The sequence below is a fragment of the Euleptes europaea genome, chromosome 4 (genome assembly GCF_029931775.1).
Source record: "Euleptes europaea isolate rEulEur1 chromosome 4, rEulEur1.hap1, whole genome shotgun sequence".
Taxonomy (NCBI): domain Eukaryota; kingdom Metazoa; phylum Chordata; class Lepidosauria; order Squamata; family Sphaerodactylidae; genus Euleptes; species Euleptes europaea.
In genome coordinates, this window is record NC_079315.1 from 14,623,110 (window position 1) to 14,649,626 (window position 26,517).

General features: G+C 49.4%; 1 protein-coding gene across 1 annotated transcript; it reads left to right on the plus strand.

Annotated features, from left to right (window-relative positions):
• Window positions 1-4,170: 4,170 nt before the first annotated feature.
• Window positions 4,171-22,587, plus strand: DUSP4 (dual specificity phosphatase 4). Its single transcript, XM_056848604.1, has 4 exons — window positions 4,171-4,576; window positions 19,425-19,561; window positions 20,901-21,120; window positions 22,202-22,587. Exons 1-4 carry the CDS (start codon window positions 4,171-4,173, stop codon window positions 22,585-22,587), a joined length of 1,149 nt encoding a protein of 382 aa, XP_056704582.1.
• Window positions 22,588-26,517: the final 3,930 nt, after the last annotated feature.

The window sequence follows — 26,517 nt, forward strand, 5'->3', positions numbered from 1 at the left end:
AAGCTGATGCTCTTCCTGTGAGCCACAGCCCCTCCCCATGGCTCTCCAGGGTCTCAGGCAGGGGTCCTTCACATCACCTACCTGCCTAGTCCCTTGAACTGGAGATGCCAGGGATTGGACCTGGGCCCTTCTGCATGCCAGGCAGAGGCTCTACCCCTGAGCCACAGCCCCTCCCCATGGCTCTTCGGGATCTCAGGCGGAGGTCTTTCACATCACCTAATTGCCTAGTCCCTTTAACTGGAGATGCATGCCAAGCAGATGCTCTACCATTGAGCCATGGCCCCTCCCCTAAGTATTCCTTTGGGCTGGCTCTTACGCCTATCACTGCTCTGCCCGCCCAAATTGTGCACTGTTTGCACAGTGGCTGCCAACTCCACTTTTCGTTCCCTGGGACTTTGGGACAGATCCTGGCCACATCGGAGCTCCGCTCCCAGTGTTTACTCTACCCAGCTCAGCAGACTGAGAACATAAGAATGGCCCTGCTGGATCAGACCGAGCCCCATCAGTCCAGCAGTCTGTTCACACAGTGGCTAACCAGGTGCCTCCAGGAAGCCCACAAACAAGACGACTGCAGCAGCACCATCCTGCCTGTGTTCCACCGCACCCAAAATAATAGGCATGCTCCTCTGATACTAGAGAGAATAGGTATGCATCATGACTAGTATCCATTTTAACTTGTAGCCATGGATAGCCCTCTCCTCCATGAACATGTCCACTCCCCTCTTAAAGCCTTCCAAGTTGGCAGCCATCACCACATCTTGGGGCAGGGAGTTCCACAATGTAACTGTGCGTTGTGTGAAGAAATACTTCCTTTTATCTGTTTTGTAACTCTCACCCTCCAGCTTCAGCAGATGACCCCGTGTGCTGGTATTATGAGAGAGGGAGAAAAGCTTCTCCCTGTCCACACTCTCCATACCATGCATAATTTTATAGACCTCTATCATATCTCTCCTTAACCGCCTTCTTTGCAACTAAACAGCCCTAAGCGTTTTAACTGCTCCTCATAGGGCAGCTGCCTTAGCCCTTTGATCATTTGGGTTGCTCTTTTCTGCACCTTCTCAGGCTCTGTAGTATCCTTTTTTAGGTGTGGTGACCAGAACTGTACACAGCATTCCAAGTGTGGTCTCACCATAGATTTGTACAAGGGCAGTATGATATCAGTAGTTTTACTCTATTCCTTGTCTAATTATGGCCAGCATGGGATTTGCCTTTTTCACAGAAGCTGCACAGCACAAGAACACCCCTTTTCTCTTCATTCCTTCTCTCTTAAAAAACTCTTCCCTGATTTTAATCCCTCTCTCTTCCACAGCTCCTCATGGCCATTCCCTGGTGCAGAATTCTCACAGCCAGAGACATGGCTTTCTTTCACGTTTTCTTTCTCTTTTCACATGCGCCTCCTTCTGAATTCAACAATTGCACTGTTCTTATGCTCGAGTACCTTTTTGATTCCTGTACCCCAATATTTCCTTCAATAAATTCTAATCCCTGCTTTGGGAAAGATCTGATTGTTTCGTAGTTACCGGTCGAAGCACTGGGAGCTTTGCTTGCCCGTTATCCAGGTAAAATAACGTGTTCTGCTCCCCCTTAATTGGCGAGCATTTTGGTTTTCCAAGCTAGCCAGGCTGGGGAAGAGGAAGTGGTTTTCTCTCGACACTGAGCTGAATTCCCCCAAATTGGTTGCAGTTCTGGGCTAGTGTCCTCAACCCAAGTCCACATGTGCCTAAGGATACATGTGAAAGCGAGCACATGTGGTAACAATGTGGAGCAGCAAAAATGGAGAAATACCCCCCAACACTGTTTCAGCACAGAAAATAGCTGGGGTGGGGGGAGGAGAGCTTCCTGTGCAGTCATTTTGAGCCCAAATGAATTCTGCTTTCTTCTTAGCCAATTCCCAAAATAGCTGTATGCTTGCAGGGGAGCTACAGACACATAAGAACATAAGAAAGGCCCTGCTGGATCAGACCAAGGCCCATCAAGTCCAGCAGTCTGTTCACACAGTGGCCAACCAGGTGCCTCTAGGAAGCCCCCAAACAAGGCGACTGCAGCAGCATTGTCCTGCCTGTGTTCCACAGCATGATAGGCATGCTCCTCTGATACTAGAGAAGAGATATGCATCATGACTAGTATTCATTTTGACCAGTAGCCATGAATAGCCTTCTCCTCCATGAAGATGTCCACTCCCCTCTTCGAGCCTTCCAAGTTGGCAGCCATCACCACGTGCTGGGGCAGGGAGTTCCACAATTTAACGTAGGGTTGCCAGGTCCCTCTTCATAACCGGCAGGAGGTTTTGGGGGCGAGCCTGAGGAGGGAGGGGTTTGGGGAGGGGAGGGAATTCACTGCCATAGAGTCCAATTGCCAAAGCGGCCATTTTCTCCAGGTGAACCCATCTCTATCGGCTGGAGATCAGCTGTAATAGCAGGAGATCTCCAGCTAGTACCTGGTGGCTGGCAACCCTAATTTAACTATGCGTCGTGTGAAGAAATACTTCCTTTTATCTGTTTTGAACCCCCCCTCCAGCTTCAGCAGATGACCCCGCATTCTAGTATTATGAGAGAGGGAGAAAAAAAAGTGCTAGCGGCCGCTTCATTCCCTCCCTCCCTCTCTCCCTCTCTCCCTCTCTCCCTCCCTCTCCCTCTCTTTAATGAATGAACTCGAGCCAGCTCTACTGCGTTCTTCCTTCTTCTTTTTTTATGAATGGAGGCGAGCAGAAGTGCCGGGCAGCCCTGTTTACATTTCTCCCCTCGTGACGTCGGCGGAGCATTCCATTCCCCCCTCCCCCCGCGTCCCCATTCACTGGCGGAGAAGTCAAGAATGGAGCCCGGCGGCGTGGGAGGGGCCGGAGGAGGAGAGGAGGGCGGGGCCGGGCCGTAAATGGCTAAAACAATATTCTTGATGATTTTTCTGGCTTATTTACAATTGTTCTCTGATTTCCTTGGAAGAAGTTATAATCTGTATGTGTATGTAATGTTTAAACAGTTGATTACACACACACGCACGCACACACACACACACACACACACACACACACACACGTTCTTGATTATTTTCCGGCTTTTTACAATTGTTCACTTATTTCCTTGGATGAAGCTTTAATCTGTATGTGTATGTAATGTTTAAGTGTATGTAATGTTTAAATAGTTAATTTTATAGATATACATATGTAAATGCACACACACACACATATATATTTTCTTGATTATTTTCTGGTTTTTTACAATTCTTCACTGATTTCCTTGGAAGAAGCTATAATCTGTATGTGTATGTAATGTTTAAGTGTATGTAATGTTTAAATAGTTAATTTTATATATATATACATATACATATGTATATGCATACACACACACATATATATATTTGATTATTTTCTGGCTTTTTACAATTCTTCACTGATTTCCTTGGAAGAAGCTATAATCTGTATGTGTATGTAATGTTTAAATAGTTATGCACACACACACACACACACACACACACACACACTTGATTATTTATATTATATATTTTTGATTATTTTCCGGCTTTTTACAATTGTTCACTGATTTCCTTGGAAGAAGCTATAATTTGTATGTGTATGTAATGTTTAGTTTTTATATATATATATATATATATATATATACACACACACATACATATATATATATACATATATATATATACACACACACTATTTATATTCTCTCTCTCTCTCTCTCTCTCTCTCTATATATATATATATATATATACACACACACACAATTATCTATCTATCTATCTATCTATCTATCTATCTATCTATCTATCTATCTCTATATAATTATTTTTAAAAAAAAGAAAGAATGGAGCCCGGCGGCGTGATCGATCGATCGATCTATCTATCTATCTATCTATCTATCTATCTATCTATCTATCTATCTATCTATCTATCTATCTATCTATCTATCTATCTATCTATCTATCTCTACAATTATATCTATCTATATCTATATAATTATTTTTTTAAAAAAAGAAAGAATGGAGCCCGGCGGCGTGGGAGGAGCCGGAGGAGGAGAGGAGGGCGGGGCCAGGTAGTAAAGCGCCCCCCCTCCTCCTCCTCCTCCTCCTGGGCCGGGCAGCCCCTTCATTCATGAACGTGGCGAAGCAGCAGCAGCAGCAGGCGGCGGCGGCGCGCTGAGCCCCGGCGCAGCCTCGACGGCCATGGCGGAGCTGCGGGAGATGGAGCCCGGCGTGCTGCGGCGCCTGCTGCCTCCGCGGCGGCGGCGGGGGGAGCGGGCGGAGGGCGGCCGGGCGGGGGGCCAGTGCCTGCTGCTGGACTGCCGGCCCTTCCTGGCGCACAGCGCCGGCCACATCCGCGGCGCGCTGCACGCGCGCTGCAACACCATCGTGCGGCGGCGGGCCAAGGGCTGGCTGCGCCTGGAGCAGCTGCTGCCGGCCGAGGGCGAGGAGGCGCGCGGCCGCCTGCGCGCGGGGCTCTACGCCGCCGTGGTGCTGTACGACGAGCGGGGCGCGCGGGCCCAGGGCCTGCGGGACGACAGCACCGTGGCGCTGGTGGCGCGCGCGCTGCGGCGGGACGCCGGCCACGCCGACGTCTGCCTGCTGAGAGGTGAGAGGCGCGCCCCTGCGGAGGGAGGGAGGGACGGGAGGAGGAGAGCCCGGCGCGCTTACGCCGCGGTTGTGCCTCGTTGGCCTCTTCGGCCCAAACCAACCCCCCCCCCCCCTTCTAACGCAGCTATAATCCAAGATTGGCTGACTTTTGCATCTCTCTCCCCCCGCCCCGGGGGCGCGGGGCTTCAATCGCGGCCCAGTAGAAAAGAGGAAAAGTCCAGTAGCGCCTGAAAGACTACCAAAAATTCTGGCAGGGTGTCAGCTTTCGTGAGCCACAGCTCCCTTCTTCGGAGACAGCTCGAATGGGAAACAGAGCAAAAGTCCAGTAGAGCCTTGAAGACTAGCAAAAATTCTGGCAGGGTGTCAGCTTTCGTGAGCTACAGCTCCCTTCTTCGGATACAGCTCGAATGGGAAACAGAGCAAAAGTCCAGTAGCGCCTTGAAGACTAGCAAAAATTCTGGCAGGGTGTGAGCTTTCAAGAGCCACAGCTCCCTTCTTCGGATACAGCTAGACTGGGAAACAGAGCAAGAGTGCAGAAGCGCCTTGAAGACTAGCAAAAATTCTGGCAGAGTGTGAGCTTTCGTGAGCCACAGCTCCCTTCTTCGGATACAGCTAGAATAAGAAACAGAGCAAGAGTCCAGTAGCGCCTTGAAGGCTAGCAAAATTTCTGGCAGGGTGTGAGCTTTCGAGAGCCCCAGCTCCCTTCTTCAGATACAGCTCGAGTGTGATCCCATCTATCTTTAAGTAGAGAAGTGTGAATTAGACACACAATGGCATTGTAAATGTCGAAAGCAAGTAAATGACATTAGCAGGCGTGTCTGGATTAGGTGTGATATGCAGAGGGGTAGTAGGCCCGGAGAAGTTAACTTTGGTAATGAGACAGGAATCCCAGATCTCTATTCAGTCCAGGAGAATGCATCGCCTTGTGTGTGCGCGCGCGCGTTTTAATTTCTACACCTTTTAAAACATGTACAGACAGCTCGGATGGGATAGCTGTGTTGGTCTGCCACTAGCAGTAGAAAAGAGCAGGAGTCCAGCAGCACCTGAAAGGCTAGCAAAATTTCCAGACGGGTGTGAGCTTTCGTTAGCCGCAGCTCCCTTCTTCGGATACAGCTAGAATGTGATTCCATCTATCCTTAAGTAGAGACGGAGAGACAGATGAGAGCCCCTTCCTCTGGGGTTTGTGGCTGAGAGCCGGGGTCTGTCTGCAGCGCCGAGCACATGCTAGACCGCTTTAGCTTCCCACTTCCCTCCCTCTCTGGCCTCTCTTGGGCTTGGCTCTTTAAGAGAGCTTCGTTTCTTAAAAAAAAAAAAACTGCTTGCTTTGAAGTGGGAGATGGGGGAGTTTACATTGACCCCCCCCATATGGGGGAGTTTACATTGACCCCCGTGCCCTTTCCATTATTATTCCTCGCGTTGGTTGTATTTGGGGGGAGATCTATTAAGACCCCCATAACTCCCATGGGGGAGTTTACATTGACCCCCCCTGTTGCCCTTTCCGCTATTATTTCTCGCGCTGGTTGTATTTTGGGGGAGATCTATTAAAAACCCCATAACTCCCATGGGGGAGTTTACATTGACCCCCCTTGCCCTTTCCGCTATTATTCCTCGCCTCGGTTGTATTGGGCGGGGGGAGATCTATTAAGAGCCCCATAAAAAGGGTTCTGCTTTCTCCCCCTCCCCCCTCGACTTCCGCCCTAACCAGGGCTTGGGGGGCAGGTTTTGACAGGCCGTCCTGGCCTGGCCCTCAAGAACAGGGGGGCCGTCTTGTATCCGGTGCCTGTTTCCTGCCCGTCTGACCTATCTAGTTGGGGGGCGGGGAGGGGGGGGAGAGAGACAGGCAGCGGGTGACCTTCTGAACTGCCAAAAAAGGGTGGTTGGGAGAGGGGGTGGGTGGGATCCTGTTGGATTGTTCTGGGGCGGGCGCCCCGCCCCGCACATTCCTTAGGAATGCGTCCTGATGGCACCACATGGGGGGGAGGGAGAGGAAGCCCGCCCCTCCCCGCCAATTCACTGGGGCTGGTGTCCTTGGAAAGGAGGGGAATATTGACTTCCTGGAGGAAATGGGGTGGTGATGCCAAACTAGTAAATGTCGCCTGAATCAGGGAAGAAGGGACGGTCCAAGTGCCATATGCCCCTTCAAGAGTCACCAGCAAATTGTTTATTGGACTTTTATGCTGCATTTTCCTGACCAGGTCAGGCTCAGAGCAGCTCACAAACCCTTTCAACACCATTAAAATCGACCCTAGTTTACAATTAAAACGATAACACGATTTAAAAATCCAGGCGCCCCCGAACCGTAAGCAGCACAAAGTAGCCACGGCCGGAAACCGTACAGAGGAGGAAACAAGGGAATACACATATTCTGTCAGGAAATAAATAAGAAAAAAAAATCAGCGGATAATAAAAAAGAAGGAAGGGACAGGGAGGCCAGCAAGATGGGAGCCGGCACTGTCCTCTACCATATGCCTGGTGGAACAGCTCCGTTTTACCAACCCTGAGGAATTGTTTCAAGGCCCGCGCGGCCCAGATCTCACTTGGTATAGCGTCCCATGAGTTGTGCCAATTGTCAGGAACAGAGAGGGATATGGGAGGCGTCCGAAATGTCCTGGGGTCGCGTTTGAGCCCATGAGCGTAAGTGCTGAAGTGGAGAGAGCAAAATCCCGTTATGCCCTAGGAGACCTTTCCAGGTTTGGACGTGCTGTTTTCATGCGAGCGCAGATAAAATAACGGTAACACAGCACGTTTGCCGGTGAAAAATGCAACAGCCAAAATTGGTGACCAGTTGAAGGGGTCACAGGGCTCTCCTGGCCTTTGTCTTTAAGGTGCCACATGGCACCCTGAATTGGCTGAATTTCTTGCAATTGTTATAAAGAGAGAGAGAGAATGGTGGTATAGGATAAGAACTGTGACCATAAGTATGCATCAGTGTTATTTGACAGTGTATGTGACGGTGTGCATGTTTTGGCTGCCATGTACTTAAACCCAGTTACTCCTCTAGGCCAAGACAGCGTTTCTTGCTTCCCCCTTTTAAGGGTGTCAAACCCCTTCCCTGTAACTTTTAAGTGTCTGTTTCCCTCTTTTGGGGTGAGCCATCTGACTTTAGTGACTATTTGTGAATGCGTTTGTTTTTCTGTTTTGTGAGTATACGAAGCTGCCTTTGGGCCACCGCTTTTAAACAGGGCGCCCCATTTAGATTGATAGATATTTATGGATAGGGTCTGTTTGACCAGCCAAAGGTTAAGACGTAAAATTATCTGACTTAATAAAACTGCAAAACTAATATAAATGACAAAATTAGATAAAAAGACGAATGATATTAAAATATAAGATTTAAAAACAAATCACAAGAATTAGCCTGATGTTTTTCCATCCTATTTTTGCGAGTTTTGGTTGCGATGGCACAAAGTTTGGCAGTCGGGAGCGAAAAGTGTGGAGTTTCACCCATCAGGAGCCTCTTAGTCAGGAATTCTACCGGCTTATGGGGGATTCACTGATCAGGGGAGCAATGAATTTGATACAGGCGTCGTGATAGAATGAACAGCCGAACAATACATGTTCGGATGTTTAGATTGGGGCAGGGATCTAAGGCTCTGTGCATTGCGGCCCTGCATGGAGATTAGATGCAGGTCGTCTCCAGCTCGCCCACCCCCCTTTCCTCCAGCATGAATAGCAACGGGCGCTCCCGGCCAACCGGCGGTTCCCTTCCAGCCGCATGCTGAGCCACGTGCAGGCAGAACTCTGACTCACGTTGCTTCCGTCTCAGTCCATTGATCTCAATGGAGTAACCCTGCATCCATAGGCTGACACTGTTAGTGGCTGAGGTTGCTTGAAGTTTCTGAGGGATCGAAGCTACAACGGGAGAGCCAGCATGGTGTAGCTGTTAAGAGCGGTGGACTCTGATCCGGAGAACCGGGTTTGATTCCCCACTCCTCCGCATGAGCGGCAGACTCTCATCTGGTGAACTGGATTTGTTTCCCCACTCCTACACGTGAAGAAGAAGAAGAAGAGTTGGTTTTTATATGCCGACTTTCTCTACCACTTAAGGGAGACTCAAACCGGCTTACAATCACCTCCCCCTCCCCACAACAGACACCCTGTGAGGTAGGTGGGGCTGACAGAGGTGTGACTAGCCCCAGGTCACCCAGCTGGCTTCGTGTGGAGGAGTGGGGGAACCAACCTGGTTCTCCATATTAGCCTCCGCCGCTCATGTGGAGGGAGTGGGGAATCAAACCCGGTCCTCCAAATCAGACTCCACCACTCTTAACCCACTACACCATGCCGGGTGACCTTGGGCTAGTCACAGCTCTCTTCGAGCTCTCGCAGCCACACCTACCTCACAGGGTGTCTGTTGTGGGGAGGGGAAGGTGATTGTAGCTGGTTTGATTCTTCCTTAAGTGGTAGAAAAAGTCGGCATATAAAAAACTAACTCTTCTTCCTTATGGCTGCCAAGTGATGGAGGAAATCTATTATATGTGCTTTTTTTCTAGGGGGGAAGAGAACCATGCACTTATTCATAAATGGGGGGTTCCTCCCACATTTCCCCCGTGTCCCTTTGTACTGCCGAAGAGGTAATCCATACAGTGGGCTTGCTTCTTCAGAGCGTAGTAGAAACCTCAAAGGCTCTAGAAGAAAAGACTGAATGCGGGAACATCCTGGGGTGGTCTTGGGGCTAAGCAGGAAGAGTAGCAGCGATCGCACCCCTGGTGGTCCCCAGATCGGTCCAAGTGTTTTTGGACGCTGGTGCCGAGGCCCTGTTAAATGGGTTCCTGAGTTATGAGCATGTGGAGGTTGTGGGCTGGCTTGTTTTCTCTGCTCTTTGTCAAATTGGGCCATCTTGTGCTCCCGTGTGCCTGCGACCGCCCAGGGGAGGGGGTGTCGCAGCAACGCTCGAGCAGCCTGAAGCAACAATTTCCGCTGCCTCCAGGCTAAGGCAGGAATGCAGTTTAATTCTACGAAGGCGCTTGACATGGGCGGCTTTGATTGGCAGCGAGTAATATAGAAGTCCCGTGGACTTGTGCGGGTGGCAGCGTTAAGCCCGTGTTTAAATCGAATGGCAACCGAGGGCCTTAAAAAAAATAAGTGCATAACTGTTTGGATCTTAACCTAGTTGGGTTCGAAAGCTGTGATTTAGGTGATTTGGCCTAAAGAATGGTTTTGCTTGGCATGGATGCCTAGTGGCGTCGCAACTTTACGTGGCAGATTTCGTCATTGGCCCTGATGAAATTGGGAGCGGGGCCTGGCTGTGTGCACAAATCCTCTGTAACTGAGGGCCTGGGCCGCGTCTTGAAGGGCTGCCGTACGGAGGAGGGTGCCGAGTTGTTTTCTGTTGCCCCAGAAGGTCGGACCAGAACCAATGGGTTGAAATTAAATCTGTCTAGACATTAGGAAGAACTTTCTAACAGTTGGATCGGTTCCTCAGTGGAACAGGCTTCCTCGGGAAGTGGTGAGCTCTCCTTCCCTGGAGGTTTTTGAGTAGAGGCTAGATGGCCATCTGTCAGCAATGCTGATTCTATGACCTTAGGCAGATCACGAGAGGGAGGGCATCTTGGCCATCTTCTGGGCATGGAGTAGGGGTCGCTGGGGGTGTGTGGGGGAGGTGTGAATTTTCTGCATTGTGCAGGGGGTTGGACTAGATGACCCTGGTGGTCCCTTCTAACTGGATGATCCTATTATTCTTCCTGCTTGGCTGAAAGGCTATGACGGTTGATCCACCTTACCAAAAAAGTAAATAAAACCAGATGCTTTGCTTGCAAGCAATAGCATCCAACCCCTTGTGCGTCAGGAGTGGCGTTTGGCCATTCCTTGAAACCTGCCCTCTGTAAGGATCAGCCTGGTTCTTGGATGAAACCACTCTGGCAGCATTACGGGGGTGCTCGTGAGTCTTGCTTCCAACACAGGAGGGGACGGACACCCCCCCCCTCTTTGACTGGGGCTGCTGTTGGCTGGGCCCCGAGGCAAACCCCAGCAAGCAGGCTCAAGGGACCATGCCTCAAAGGGCCCTGCTGATGGGAAGGGCCAGTTCTGAATTAATTGCAGGTGTTTTATTATTCTGAGTGTGAATATCTGCTTATTAATGGTGGTCAAGTGTGAAAATGGCCCGCTTTGTGGTTTTTATTTATTTATTTGTGGCCTGTGCCTAAAATAAGTTGACCTGAAGCTGTGTTTTCTGCCATGTGATCCTCTCACATGGAAACCACTATAGTGAAAACCACTGCCCTCTTCTGATATTGCCTTGTTTTTTTTAGCCATTATTGCATTTGCTGGCTTAGATTTGCAAATCTGCTTTTGGAAAGTTGAGCCCTGCGCTCAAGTGAGAGTCCTTGAATACATACTTGGAAGGGGGCAGTGTCTGCCAAAATCTCAGGAAGAGATTGCTTTAAACAAACAAACAAGAATCTAGCATTCTGTAAGTGGGCTTTGACTTTGCCGTGACTGACAACCAGAGTGAATTATGCAAAGTGGCCTCATTGGCATGACTTATTCATTCAGGACCGAGAATTGGGTTGTGTCTGTTTTGTGGAGTAGACGCAGCTCTGGTGCTTCTCTGCCTAAATTCAAATACTCTGTTTCAATCAGGGAATGGATGGAGTGACAGCTTAGAACGTAAGAAAAGCCCTGCTGGATCAGACCAAGGTCCATCAATTCCAGCAGTCAGTTCACACAGTGGCCAACCAGGTGCCTCCAGGAAGCCCACAAGCAAGACGACTGCAGCAGCATTCTCCTGCCTGTGTTGCACAGCACCTAATACAATTACATATAATTATAATAAGAACATAAGAAAAACTCTGCTGGCTCAGACCAAAGCCCATCGAGTCCAGCAGTCTGGTCACACAGTGGCCAACCAGGTGCCTCTAGGAAGCCCACAAACAAGATGACTGCAGCAGCATTATCCTGCCTGGATATAATAGGCATGCTCCCCTGATCCTGGAGAGAATAGGTATGCACCATGACTAGTATTCATTTTGACTAGTAGCCATGGATAGCCCTCTCCTCCATGAACATGTCCACTCCCCTCTTAAAGCCTTCCAAGTTGGCAGCCATCACCACATCCTGGGGCAGGGAGTTCCACAATTTAACTATGCATTGTGAGAAGATATGTTTCCTTTTATCTGTTCTTGAATATCCAACTGCCATTTATTTTTAGTTTCCTTTTACTAATATATTTATATACTGATTTTCTGTAAGGCATGTTCAGACCTGGAGAGCCGGGTTTGATTCCCCACTCCTGTACTTGAGCGGCGGAGGCTAATCTGGGGAGCCGGGTTGGTTTCCCCGCTCTTCCACACGAAGCGAGCTGGGTGACCTTGGGCTAGTCACAGCTCTCTTAGAGCTCTCTCAGCCCCACCTACCTCACAGGGTGTCTGTCGTGGGGAGGGGAAGGGAAAGTGATTGTAAGCCGGTTTGATTCTTCCTTAAGTGGTAGAGAAAGTCAGCATATAAAAACCAACTCTTCTTCCTCCTCAAGGTGATTTGGGTGTGGTGTGGTGGTTAGAGTTTAAAACTAGGATCAGGGTGACCTAGGTTCGAATCTTCACTCTGCTGTGGAAGCTTACTGGGTGAGCTTTTGACCGTCACTATCTTTGCCTAACCTACCGCACAGGGCGACTGTTGTGAGACTAACATGGAGGAAGGGAGAGTGATGTCATAAGCTCTTTTAGGGTCCATAATTGGAAGAAGAATAGAGTATAAATGTCTAATTAAATAGTTTATTTTTAAAGATCCCAATAAAAATTTCAAGCATGCAAATGGCAGCAGGTAATGTTCAGGCATAACAAAGTCATATTCAAAACCCTCCCTGAACACCCAGGTATTTAAAAATCAGTGGGTGCCCCTTTTGTGATGGGTTGTGGCTAAGCTCCTGTGGCAGGGAGTTCCACAGTTAGGGGTGGCTGTTGCAAAGGCTTTCACAAGCATCCCAGCTGGAGGCTCATGGGATAGCGCAGGTCTCAGTAGTAGAATCCTCTCGGGTGCTGTTGGGGTTCAGGCGGCTCTTTACAGCTTCACTGTTTCATTTCTGGAGTTCCTAAAGGTCAAAACTTTTAACAAGGCCAAGAAACGTAGTTCATGCAAGATACTAGTTGAAGCAGGTCCCATCGAACATGGCTGGGTGCTGCTTTCTGAGCCAGTTAAGCTTTTAGGCAGCCTTCAAAGGCAGCCCCAGGTGGAGCACATCAGTGTAGTCTATGCTTCAAAGTTGGAAGGACAGTCCAGGTGATCTGAAGGTATAAAGTTTGATGCTGATTCCTAGAAATTTGGAATATTTCTCCTTGTTTTGCGCAACTAAACTCTGTTTTTGGGGTCATTGTCTCTTAGGAAGTATGCATTTTTCCCCCCAGTGGAGAGATACTGCTGTTCCATAACAGAAGACTCGGCCAAAATTAGTCACGATCCACCCGCCGAACTTAGTCATGAGTAATTCATCCCGTGTTTTCGGTAGCATTTAGTCATGAGTAACTTCAGCTCACTAGTTAGGCAATAGTCCAGCTCAAGCCTGTGAGTTTAAAGGGGAGAAATGCCTTGTGGTGTAACTGTGGTCGTGCTTCCTTTTTAGGGCTTCTGTTGAGCTCCAGGGGGAAATACTGTGTTTAGGATCTGACAATTAGAAACACAGCCATTCACGCTGTGTTAATTGAACCTAACTTTTCTCCAAGTGCTTGAAGAAGAAGAGGAGTTGGTTTTTATATGCCGACTTTCTCTACCACTTAAGGGAGACTCAAACAGGCTTACAATCACCTTCCCTTCCCCTCCCCACAACAGTCACCCTGTAAGGTAGGTGGGGCGGAGAGAATGTGACTTGCTCAAGGTCACCCAGCTGGCTTCGTGTGTAGGAGTGGGGAGATGAATCCAGTTCACCAGATGAGCCTCCGCCGCTCATGTGGAGGAGAGGGGAATCAAACCCGGTTCTCTAGATCAGACGCCACCGCTCCAAACCACCGCTCTTAACCACTACACCATGCTGGCATTTAACTGTCCGTCCCCTACAAATATGTTTTGCAAAAGCGTGCAGGCTTCTGTCTTTTCCGAAACCTGCTGGAACTGTGGGAGCATTTCTAAGCAGGTCTGCTCAGAAGTCAAGCCCCATGCTATTCAGCGGGTCTTACTCCCAGGAGAGCGTTCGTAGGATTGCAGCCTGTGATTCATCCCAAGTTATATATATTTTATGAAAGTGGCAAATTTCTCAGAACTGACATTCGTTGGGTTATTGGAAGTTGGGCTGCTCAGTACACACATGAACGCATGAAGTTGCCTTCTACTGAATCAGACCCTTGGTCCATCAAAGTCAGTACTGTCTACTCAGAACGGCAGCAGCTCTCACATGAACACATGAAGCTGCCTTCTACTGAATCAGACCCTTGGTCCATCAAAGTCAGTATTGTCTACTCAGACTGGCAGCAGCTCTCCTGGGTCTCAGACGGGTCTTTCATATCACCTACTTGCCTAGTCGCTTTAACTGGAGATGCCGGGGATTGAACCTGGGACCTTCTGCATGCCAAGCAGATGCTCTGCCACTGAGCCACTGCCCCTCCCCACCACAGCTCCCAGCCGTGTACACGAGTGTGGGTCTGCTCTAGAGTAAGGGGCTGAGAGGGTACAATACGAAAGAACCGTTGCTCTCCTTGATTCTTTAGATTGCCGAGAGGGAGGGCACCTTGGCCATTTTCTGGGCATGGAGTCGGGGTCACTGGGTGTGTGGGGGAGGGAGGTAGTTGTGAATTTCCTGCATTGTGCAGGGGGTTGGACTAGATGACCCTGGTGGTGCCTTCCGACTCTGATTCTATGACCCTAGAGGCTGTCCCTCCCCCCACAAAGGAGGGTTGTCTTCTGGGCAACACTTAAGAGTTCTGGGTGATTTGGGGGCACTAAGGATGCAAGAGCTAGACTGGAGTCCTGTAGCCCCTTAGATAGCTGATGAAGGGAGCCTTGACTCTTGAAAGCTTACACCCTGAAAATCTTGCAGCTCACCAGTAGCTCACAGGCTGTTGCACACCGACACGGCTATCCTCTGAAATAGGGTTGCCAACCTCCAGGTACTAGCTGGAACTCTCCTGCTATTACAACTGATCTCCAGCCGATACCAGTTGCCCTGGAGGAAATGGCCACTTTGACAATTGGACACTATGGCATTGAAGTCCCTCCCCTCTCCAAACCCTGCCCTTCTCAGGGGCCTGGCAACCCTACTCTGAAAGAATGCAAGAAATATCAGTAGCTAATGGGGAAGTCTGTCTTAGACACAAACCCCCCCCCCAACTCCATCCTACTATGCATTTTGAATCAGTGAAGTCTCATCAGAAAAAAACCATTTTGCTCATTCTGAGAAAGGTTTCTTAGTAGTTACTTCTGTGCTTGCTAAAATTTCTTTCCATTGAAAAAAAAACCCTGGGGGGGGGACCTTAGGAGTGGACTAGTTTTTCCAGAAAAAGAAAAGCCCAGCTTTCCCCCTGAGCCCTTCTATCTCTAGCCGAGCGTGTAAACGCGGTGGAGACGGAGCCGCCACCACCGCCGTGGTTCCTTGGCAGCTCAATTTTGTGGATCCCCACCGAGGTTGTTTGCGACGCTGGGAAAAGAGCAGTCCCTGCCTCCCTGATGACGTTTGGGGTCTTGGCACAAGGGCGCCGGTGACGAGTCGCTCTGGGCTCGGAAAGAATGAAGTCATCGGTGGCTGAATGTCACAAGGCAGGGAACGGAGGGCCCCGGACGGTAAATCTGTCTTGCACAATTGTGCTGGGTGTGCAGGTGGAAACGGAAGGAGTCAGCCTGCTTGCTGAAAATAGAGGCTGCCAAGCAGGCCTCCTAAGGCCTTCAGTGTCCTAAGGGAGCTGCTGGCAGTTGCCATAAGCGCCTGTAGTCTTGCACGTGGCTACTTGTCATGAAACCTTTCCCCTACAGGGACCCTTCTTTCTGTGTGCCTTCTTTCGGACCCCTGCATGCTGTGTGAACTAGGGTTGCCAAGTGCCGGGTGGTGGCGGGCAACCCCCCCCCCCCGCTAATCCACCTGGCTGTCCACCGACCAGCTGTGGGTCAGCGGGCAACGCGTGCCCGCGCCTGCCCGCTGCGCCACGTCTCTTCCGGTTTACAGCTGGAAGCACAACATCGCAAGGGGCCTTTACCGCTCATCGCAAGGGGCCTTTGCCAATCAAACAGAGTTTGAGTGGTAAACATACCCTTGCGATGCGGCACTTCCGGGTGTAAACCAGTCGTGACATGATCACGTCAGCGCCGCCGCGTGCGCAATCTCACCTCCACCCCAAAAACCTCCTGCTGGAGGAGAGGGGGGGACCTGGTAAGCCTATGTGTGAACCCATGAACCCATGAAGCTGCCTAATACTGAATCAGACCCTTGGTCCATCAAAGTCAGTATTGTCTACTCAGACCGGCAGCGGCTCTCCAGGGTCTCAGGCAAAAAGTCTTTCACATCACCTACTTGCCTGGTTCCTTTTAACGAGATGCCGGGGATTGAACCTGAGACCTTCTGCATGCTAAGCAGAGGCCCTTTCACTGAGCCACAGCCCCTCCTACCTTGGCCCCCAAAGAGGATGCTGCTTTATTCACACTTCGAAGGCATCCAGTGACACATGAACCCATGAAGCTACCTTATACTAAGGTAGAAAGTATACACCACCTGCCGCCTGGTCGTTTTAACTGGGGATGCCAGGGATAGAACCTGGGACCTTCTGTGTGCAAAGTAGAGGCTCTTCCGCTGAGCCACAGCCCCTCCCCTATGGTCTTGTGGGACCATTTTCCCTGTGGCTCACGTTAGAGATGCAACAGCACAAGTGTCAGTCCGAGAAATGACTTGCAGAAGCATGTGTCTGTTATCAGTGGCTTGGATCCTGCCATAACGTTTGTCCTAATGGAGAGGGGTGTATGTGATTTTTGCCAATTCTCCCCTCCTGCGGATCTCCAGCTTGCCCCTCGTGCTTTTTTTTGGGGGGGGGGCTGTCCCTCAGGAGCAGCTTTTCCAGGTGAGGAAGTCCTGTTCATGTTTTCAGATCTTGGGAAAACTGAAGCTTTTGCCAAAATTAAAAAGCGCATTAAAGAGCTCGATTATAACAGCACTACTTTTCGGGCTCGTCGTGTCTGTTCATCCCAGTTCTTCGGAATACCCCCTCCACGTGGTCTGCCTGCCTATACATATTATCTAACAACTCCTCGTCTCTGTAGAGCTTTTTGCTTGGCTAGATTGAATGCTAACCCTTCTATGGTAATGCAGGGCAGAATTCTGAATATACCATACTCAGACAGGATCTGCCCTTGCTCTTCTGGCTCTATTGACACATTAGCCCATGCCCTTTTGGAATTCCCCTTTTACGAGGAACTTCGATCGCACTATATTTCCCCCCTTTTAATATACAAATCCAATGCCTCTGTGACTGACATAATGCCTTTTTTACTAAGCGACAGGGACCCCAAGGCTACATTGTCAGTGGCAAGATTTGTTTCAGTCCTTATATCCCTCCAACACTAGATATATGCTGCTCAAGATCAATTGATCAAGGAGCTTCTAAAGGATAAAAGGAAAAGGAAGTCCTGTTCTACTGATGGAAATGCCTTAAGTGGAGATGTACTGTAGGATGGAAGCTTGTGCCGGCTGCAGCTTACGCAGACATTACTTAGTCTCTCCGATGACTTCATAGTGCTACTTCCTCGATTTCTGTAACCCTTCCCACCCACAGCTCTATACGTCTGACGCTTACAAAAAGAAACGCGCCCCACACTTCTCAGTTGGAATGTTTGTGAACGTTCCAAAACGCCTTAGCCTTGCGATCCAGATCCGTTTCAGCCAAAAGCCATGGGAGATTCGAATGCCGCAGGCCTACTTCTAGCTCATTTCTATCCGTTGTCCAGTTAGCTCAGTTGTTTCTTTCAAAGGGACATCTTCTGTAGTTTAATTTTATGGCAGGGGTGCCCAACGTTTTTGAGCCTGTGGGCACCTTTGGCGTTCTGACATGGCATAGTGGGCGCAGCCACAAAATGAGCTGCCGCTGGAGGCAGAGCCACCCACAGAATGGCTACTGCAGTGTGCCTTCAGTCACACAGTGAATATCCTTGCGTTGTGGTGGCCGCTGCTGCCGAAGCAAAGTTTTAAAAAATCCGATGGCCAACTAGGGTTGCCAGCTGCCAGGTACAAGCTGGAGATCTGCTATTACAACTGATCTCCAGCCGATAGAGATCAGTTCCCCTGGAGAAAATGGCTGCTTTGGCAATTGGACTCTGTGGCATTGAAGTCCCTCCCCTCCCCAAACCCCGCCCTCCTCAGGCTCTGCCCCCCAAAACTCCTGCTGGTGGCAAAGAGGGACCTGGCAACCCTATGGCCAACCAGCAGCTGATCCCACCCACTTTCGAAACACTTAGGCCAGGGGTCGGCAAACCGTGGCTCGCGAGCCGCATGCGGCTCTTTGGCCCGTTGAGTGCGGCTCTCCGAATTTGGTTCGGAGCCCCTGCTCTCGCGCCTGCTTGCGCTGGCAGCCGGGCTGTGGAGCCGGCGCGCCTGAGAGCGAGCGAACGAGAGAGAGCAGGCGCGCTGTCTCTCCCCCCCCCACTGTGGAGGATGGCTGGGTCCCCCTTTCCCTCAATGGTTGGGAGGCTAAAGCCTCCCCTCCAGCCGCATGATTGCTGGGCGGGCGGCTCGGCGGTTCCTGGCCCGCCCCACCCGCCTATCAACTGTGGGCCTCCGGAGGCCAGGTCTACTGCCAAGAAAGCCAATGGGTAGACCTGGCCTCCCAATGGGACTCAGCCGGAGGCCAGGTCTACCAATAGGCTTTTATGGCGGTAGACCAGGCCTCCAGACGGGAAGGGGGAAATGGCAGGGACTTACAATTTAATTTTTATCAATAAATAAAATCACTATTAGGTATGATACCAAGTTTTATTCAGTGTACCTTTAGTTTAATTAAGACTTAAAACTTTAATTAAAGTTTATTAAGTTAATAAACAGTGTGTACCTACCTATATAGTTAAAGTTTAAGAAATTTGGCTCTCAAAAGAAATCTCAATCGTTCTACTGTTGATATTTGGCTCTTTTGACTAATGAGTTTGCCGACCCTTGACTTAGGCCATTTATGCACAGGAGGTTTTGCCTTGGACTTGCTGCTCAATAGATGCACATTTTTCCTATCCACATTTTCAAAACTCAAAAATAAGCCCCCATGCATAAAGGGCCTTGGTGGGCGCCCGGAAATGTGCTGGCAGCCTCCATGGCACCCACGGGCACCATGTTGATCCCTGCTCTATGGGTACCAGCTGGATATTAGGGGGGGGAAATTTGCAGTAAGCATTGGTTGACAGTGGAATCAGCTGCCTAGGGAGGTGGTGAGCGCCCCCTCACTGACAGTCTTTGAGCAGAGGCTGGACAAGCACTTGTCAGGGAGTCATTGAGCAGGGGGTTGGACTAGATGGCCTGTACGGCCCCTTCGAACTCTTATGATTCTCTGGGGTTGTGTGTAACCCAGAGCAGATTGGAAGTATTTTTTCACTCGACGCATAGTTGAATTGTGGAACTCCCTGCCCCAGGATGTGGTGATGGCTGCCAGCTTGAAGGGCTTTAAGAGGGGCGTGGACATATTCATGGCTATTAGTTAGAATGGATACTAGTCATGCTGCATACCTATTCTCTCTAGTATCAGAGGAGCATGCCTATTATTTTGGGTGCGGTGGAACACAGGCAGGATGGTGCTGCTGCAGTTGTCTTGCTTGTGGGCTTCCTAGAGGCACCTGGTTGGCCACTGTGTGAACAGACTGCTGGACTTGATGGGCCTGGGTCTGATGGCCTTTCTTATGTTCTTATTGTTCTCCAGTGACCCAGTTTTGAGGTGTTAATGCCTTGCGGTTTCTCTGACTTCCAGGTGGCTATGAGCGGTTTCATGCAGAGTATCCAGAATTCTGTGCAAAGACCAAATCTCTCGCGCCAGCATCTCCGCTGGCCTCTGTGGACATTGTCGAGCACGGCTGCAGTTCCTGTGGGACCCCCCAGCACGATCAGGTCAGCTTTCTTATGCTTACCCCCTCCTCCAGGTTTAAATTAAATTAGTCACCAAAAGAAGCTGTTTATACCCAGACAGAGGCGTGCCAGTAAAACACACCTGCCATTTATACAAGAGGTAAAAAAATTATAGCAGTTGAGCCAAAAACATTCCTAATTAAAATTTCCAAATAATTTATAATAAAATTGACCAAATTATGATTTAATCTAATTGCAATTGCCCAACATTAGGGGTCGAACTTGATATGCTACTGCACAAAATTTGGCTAGACGGAGGAGTAACAACTCTGAATCTATGTTACTGTGAATGTCCAAAATGTGGAAACTTCTGAGAACGGGCAGGAAATGGTGAACGTGGTTGCTTATTAGTCAGAAGTGTGCTATTTTAGCTAACATTTGGAATTGGAAATGGTTTTTGCCCAAGTCCTTGCATTTTTGGGCTTCTATGCAGCAAGTCAGGGTCTGGGAGGTCCAGGTTCAGATCCCCGCTTCTGCCATGGAGACTTGCTGGCCCTGTATCCTCTGCGTTGCATGCACACTCAGCCAAACCTACCTTGTTGTTGTGAGGATAAAAGCAGGGGAGAGGAGAATGGCGGAAGCCACTCTGGGTCCTCATTGGGGAGAACGGCGGGGTGTAAATTAAGGACATAAAATTCTGTGCAAGAGCGACAGAATTACACCACGTGGCGCTTCCAGTGGATTTCAGCATCCTGAGGAGCTTGCCCATTTTTAAAAAGCATAGTGCTGGAAAGATGAAGGGAGCGAATGAACCAGCGGTGTCTGAGAAGCTGGGAAGTGGCCTCCCCGAGACTAGTAGAACAGTTTGTGAAAAATGAAGGAAATTGGCTTAGTCTGGACTGTTAGAAGAAGAGTTTTTTTTAAAATAAGCTGACTCTCTACCGCTTAAGAATCAAAGCGGCTTCCAATCACCTCCCCCCTCCCCCACAACAGACACCTTGTGAGGTAGGTGGGGCTGAGAGTGTTCCGAGAGACCTGTGACTAGCCCACGGTCACCCATGTGGAGAAGTAGGGAAACCAACCTGGTTCACCAGACTGGAGTCTGCCACTCATGTGGAGGAGTGGGGAATCCAACCCGGTTCTCCAGATTAGAGGCCACCGCTCCTAACCACTACACCACGTTGCCAAATTTTAGTTATGTTGTTTTTTAGTCCAGAAGTCCAGTTCTTTTGATTACCGGCCTTTGCAGATAGAAGCCACAGGGGTCATTCCAGTTGGGTTTTCCTTCATCAAAAGCTCTCTGGTTTTGTCACTGTGTCAAGCTGACTTCTTCTCTCCCCCCCCCCTTGTTGTTTCTCCTCTTCCTTCTCCCCTGGAGCAGGGTGGGCCAGTCGAAATCCTTCCTTTCCTGTACCTCGGCAGTGCTCATCACGCCGCGAGGAGAGACATGCTGGATGCTTTGGGGATCACTGCTTTGCTCAATGTTTCGTCGGACTGCCCGAACCACTTTGAAGGACACTTTCAGTACAAATGCATTCCGGTGGAGGATAACCACAAAACAGACATCAGCTCCTGGTTCATGGAAGCCATTGAATACATAGGTATGTCCAGGCTTTGAGGGAGTGAAGCTTAGGTGCTATGAACGGCGAACGTCCTATCCTTAACAGCCTTGCTCAGATCTTGCAAATCGAGGGCCGTAGCTTCGTTGATCCATCTCTTGTTGGGTCTTCCTCTTTTTCTGCTGCCTTCAACTTTTCCTAGCATGACTGTCTTTTCTAGTGACTCTTGTCTTCTCGTGTGACCAAAATACGATAGCCTCAGTTTAGTCATTTTAGCTTCTAGGGTCAGTTCAGGCTTGATTTGATCTAGAACCCACTGATTTGTTTTTTTTGGCAGTCCAGGGTATCCGTAACACTCTTCTCCAACACCACATTTCAAAGGAATCTACTTTCTTCCTATCAGCTTTCTTCATTGTCCAGCTTTCACACCCACACATAGTAATGGGGAATATGATGGCATGAATTAACTTGGTCTTGGTTGCCTAATGATACAATACGATAAAGTTGGTTCTTTTTAGCTTCTAGGGTCAGTTCAGGCTTGATTTGATCTATAACCCCCTGATTTTTTTTGGCAGTCTTTGAATCCTCTTAAGTATTTGAATCCTCTTAAGTACCATATATTCTTATTAGAAAAAGAAACTTATTTAAATTTACTAGGTTCTATTCATCATCAGATAGATAGATAGATAGATAGATAGATAGATAGATAGATAGATAGATAGATAGATAGATAGAAGAAGAGTTGCTTTTTATATGCCGACTTGCTCTACCACTTAAGGAAGAATCAAACCGGCTTACAGTCACCTTCCCCTCCCCTCCCCACAACAAGACACCTGTGAGGTAGGTGAGGCTGAGAGAGCTGTGACTAGCCCAAGGTCACCCAGCTGGCTTGGTGTGTAGGAGTAGGGGAACAAATCCAGTTCACCAGATTAGCATCGGGGACTCAAACCCAGTTCTCCAGATTAGAGTCCACTGCACCAAACCACCGCTTTTAACCACTACACCACACTGGTTAGTTAGTTGTTATAGTTATTCAGCTGACCACCACACTGGTTAGTTGTTATAGTTATTCAGGTGACACCCCCACTGTTCTGTTCTCTTCCCTGTGTCTCTCCCCCCGCAGACTCTGTGAAGGCGTGTCACGGCCGGGTCCTCGTGCACTGCCACGCTGGCATCTCCCGCTCCGCCACCATCTGCTTGGCCTACCTGATCATGAAGAAGCGGGTGAAGCTGGAGGAAGCCTTCGAGTTCGTCAAGCAGCGCCGGAGCATCATCTCGCCAAACTTCAGCTTCATGGGACAGCTGCTGCAGTTCGAGTCCCAGGTGCTGGCTACGTCGTGTGCCGCCGAGGCGGCCAGCCCCTCGGGGACACTGCGGGAGCGGGGGAAGTCCGCCTCCACCCCCACCTCCCAGTTCGTCTTCAGCTTCCCGGTTTCGGTGGCGGTGCATGCCAGCCCCGGCACCCTCCCTTTCCTGCACAGCCCCATCACCACCTCCCCTACTTGCTAGAGGGGGCCGCCACGGGTTGGACCCCGACGCGGAACACTGTCTCACGCCCCCCCCCCCCCGCTGGCCACAGATAGAACTGCAATAAAGTACTCTGCATCCATCCAAAGAGGGCATGGTACCGGCTGAAGCTACTGCTGAACAGGGCCTTAGGGAGGTGTGTTGGTGGGGTGGGGTGGGGTGGGGGGTAGAGGAAGTTCTAGCGTGTCCTTGGCTGGCACGTCTTACCTCATTTTTTTAAAAAAAGCTTGAAGTTGTGAAATCCTAAAAGAGAAATATTGAACGTTTTGGTGTGGGGGAGAGAGAGACGATTCAGTTTGGCCTGTCGTGGCCGGTAGCTGCAGCACTGTTCTCATCTGAGCTCCATTTAGCTGGACGGATATGGATTTTGATGTTTTGTGTGCCTCATGCCACCATTTTTTACTTACAGCTACAGCTGACGTGGGGGCCACCATTTCCCAAAGTGCCTGGTTTTTGATTTGGCAGTGGGTTACAAATTCCAAATTGTTGCTGTTATTATTATTTTGAGGCTGGTTGCCTCTGCTCTCTTTAAACCCTGGGAAGGCTATGTTAAAAAAAAAGAGAGAGAGAGAAATCTTCAATTTGGCCAGTGGTGAAAGTGCCTTTCTGCTGTCTGCAAGTGCACAAGATAAAGGTGGTTGTGGCTTCCTAGATGGGTGTGTGTGTGATATTGTCGTGGAAGGGCTACCCTACTTAGCCTCGGTTGGTTTAAGTGCCATAGAATAAGAGCTATTTTAATGCGCCTGTGTTGTGGGAGAAAATAATGGGCGCTCTGCTTTGGAAATGAGGCTGCAAACCAGAACTCCACCAGTATCTCTAAGTAACAGGAAAGCGCTCTGTGCCTATTAGTGTACCCAGCGTACTGATATGTGCAGGCTGGGGGTTGGGCTTATCGATGGAGGAGAGCCATGAACGCATGGGTGAGCCCAAGAGTTACCTTCTCATACTGACCACCTGTAGCACAGGTTAAGACATGGCTTGAGGGGTGGGCTACGTGTCCTTTGCTGCTGAACTGGGAATGTTGAGTAAGAATGTAGAAAACAACCCCCCCCCAAAAAAAAAAGTTTGGCGGCTTAGTAAACAAGGTCCGTCGAGTTCATTTTGGTTTGAAAAGTGGCATCCTGGACACCTGGAAATTTCCAAGGAGCATTACCGTACTCCCTTCCCCTGGCTCAGAGATGTACTACTCTTGAAGATGGAGGTTCCACTTGACTGCTGATTTCTATCATTCCCTGAACTTGTCCAAGCCTTTTATACTGGCGTCGTACCTTGTGCTAGTGGAGTGGATCCTACAAACTTTTCTGCTTGACCTTGCCCGAGTCCCTCTTCCGTGAGTGCCAACGTGACCTTTTTAGTGGTCCGAAGTGTGGAGAATCCCCCCAGACCCAACACAGTGAATGCTCTCAACTAATTTTGTTGTGCGCAGAAGTGCTTCCCTGTTTTCAGTCCTGAATCTCTTGGCAGCCGGTTCCAAATACACAAACGCCTTTCTGTATTACTAGCTGTAATGTTAGGTGTATAACCATTGTCTGCTTTTATAGGGTAATGATTTCCCCCCCTAATCCGGCTGAAGCTAGAGAACCCCCCCAACACACACAACCTCCAATGAAGGGCTGGTATTTTTTGAAAGATTTCGAGATTGGGGCAGGGAGACCTTCTGCACGCCTCCTTGCCCCATTTGGAAAGAGCTTCTGGAACACTCGAGAGACGCATGATGCGCCGGTTCTGGCGTTTCGAAATTTTTACGATTGCCGAAGTTGCTATAAATCTTGCTATAAATGACTCAATCTTCTGATGGGGTGACGTTCTGAGGGAAGCCAACAGAATTTCAGCGCCTCGGCCGACGTCGCTGGAGAAGTTTTGCACAGCCTGTAGTTAGCAAACAGCATTTAAACACCGTTAAATCCGGAGGCAAAACCCCCATCTGAGATGGCAGATTATGGGTGTATTACATGAGTGGAACCTGGTGTGTAGCACCCCTGGGGGTGGGTGGGTGATGCACACCAGAGCCCCCAACTCCCTCAATAAGAAAATGGAAATTAAAGGTGGAAAAGGAACCTTAGGAGCCCAGCGTTAACATGACTGCCCTTTTCCTTCATCACTTAAATAGAGAAAAGCCAACAGCTTCTCCCCCCCAATATTTTCCTTTGCTACCTTCGCCTGTCTGGGTGGGTTTAACAAGGTTCCTTCTCCCAGCCTTCCCGCAATATTATTTACTAGGATGAATAAAGGAGGCTTTTCCCGCCCTTCTGTTTCCAGAAATCGTGCATGAACCAAGAGGTTCTCATGCTTTGTGATCCAAAGTAGGCCGGGGAAGACCTGGTCACTATAGAATTCCCCGGCGGGACCTTTGTTTCCTGTGTTTATTATGATGATACTTTATTACGGTCAAAGACCAGCATAAAAAATATCACAGAAGTAAGTATAATAAATAAAATCAATTAAGTTACATTAAATTATTGTTTTAAAACCTTAAGATAGATCTAAAATCAAAATTAGTATTCATCCTTCTGTTGCTTTCACCATAGCATGTCTTATCCTTGGTGCAATGAAACCGAATTTTGCAGCAAGTTTGGTGACGTTCGGGTCTTTATCTGAGAGGAGATATTTAACATAAAATTCCTCCGTGCGGGCAGGTAACTTTCTTAATAGTGGTTGGATCAGCTCTCTTGTTTCCTCCGCGGCTGGGTGTTGCTCTCTGAATTTCAACAAGTAGGCGGGGGGGGGGGGAGACCTCTGGCACTGCCTCCCAGCTGACTCTGGGAGGTCAACGTGGCTTTAATTCTGTTGCACAGGGAGTAGGTGCTAAGATGTTATACTCCTTGGCTAGTGGTAGGAAAGCAGAGTCCGTTCACACTAGGGTTCCCAGCTCCGGGTTGGGAAATACCTGGAAATTTTAGGGGAGGAACCTGAGGAGGGTGGGGTTTGGAGAGGGACTTCAACGCCGTAGAGTCCAATTGCCAAAGCGGCCATTTTCTCCGGGTGAAATGATCTCTGTTGGCGGGATAGCACTTGTAATAGCAGATCGCCAGACACCGCCTGGAGGTTGGCAACCCTAATTCACACCCCCAGTCTGCTCTCTCAGATGCGGGTTTCGTCCTTCCTCAGGGCAAGGCTAGGACCAAGCCTTAGGATTTGACCTTGGTTTAAAGACTAGCTTTTCAAGGGCATTCTAGGCATGCCCCCTGCTAAGGGCTATGCAAAACTCTTGGGAAGTTGGGCTAGGCGCCTTGCAATTGTATTGGCTTTCCTCAGCACTTTAAGAAAGGCCCTCAAAGTGTGAATAATTGCCTCTCTTGGATCTAAAGTTGCCAGGACTGGAAGTTGTGTTTGGAAAGCTGGCCTCTTTACCTTTTTAAGGACTGTAAAAAAAAGAAAACATTCCCTTTAAGTGCAGGCCTGCGTTTCAAAGACGTCACCCGGAGGGCGAGTGCGAGCAGGAAGACATTAAGTCTTACTTAGCAATATGCTCGTGAGGAGAACCACCCCGCCTCCTGGCCTGTTGCAGCCACGGTTTTTGACACCAGGAAAAAGTGGTCCCCTTAAGAACATGAAAGCCCTGCTGGATCAGACCAAGGTCCATCAAGTCCAGCAGTCTGTTCACACAGCGGCCAACCAGGTGCCTCTAGGAAGCCTGCAAACAAGACGACTGCAGCAGCATTATCCTGCCTGTGTTCCACAGCACCTAATATAATATATAATATAATTATAATTACATAAGAAAAGCCATGCTGGATCAGACCAAGGTCCATCAAGTCCAGCAGTCTGTTCACACAGGGGCCAACCAGGTGCCTCTAGGAAGCCCCCAAACACGACTGCAGCAGCACCATCCTGCCTGTGTTCCACAGCACCTAATATATAGTAGGCACGCTCCTCCGATCCTGGAGAGAATAAGGTATGCATCATGACTAG

What these genes read in the sequence shown, in the direction of transcription:
- DUSP4 (XM_056848604.1), top strand. Translation starts at nt 4,171, where the DNA reads ATGGCGGAGCTGCGGGAGATGGAGCCCGGCGTGCTGCGGCGCCTGCTG. An exon ending in CGACGTCTGCCTGCTGAGAG is followed by an intron (nt 4,577 to 19,424) that starts GTGAGAGGCGCG and finishes TCTGACTTCCAG; the next exon opens with GTGGCTATGAGCGGTTTCAT. An exon ending in GGAAGCCATTGAATACATAG is followed by an intron (nt 21,121 to 22,201) that starts GTATGTCCAGGC and finishes CTCCCCCCGCAG; the next exon opens with ACTCTGTGAAGGCGTGTCAC.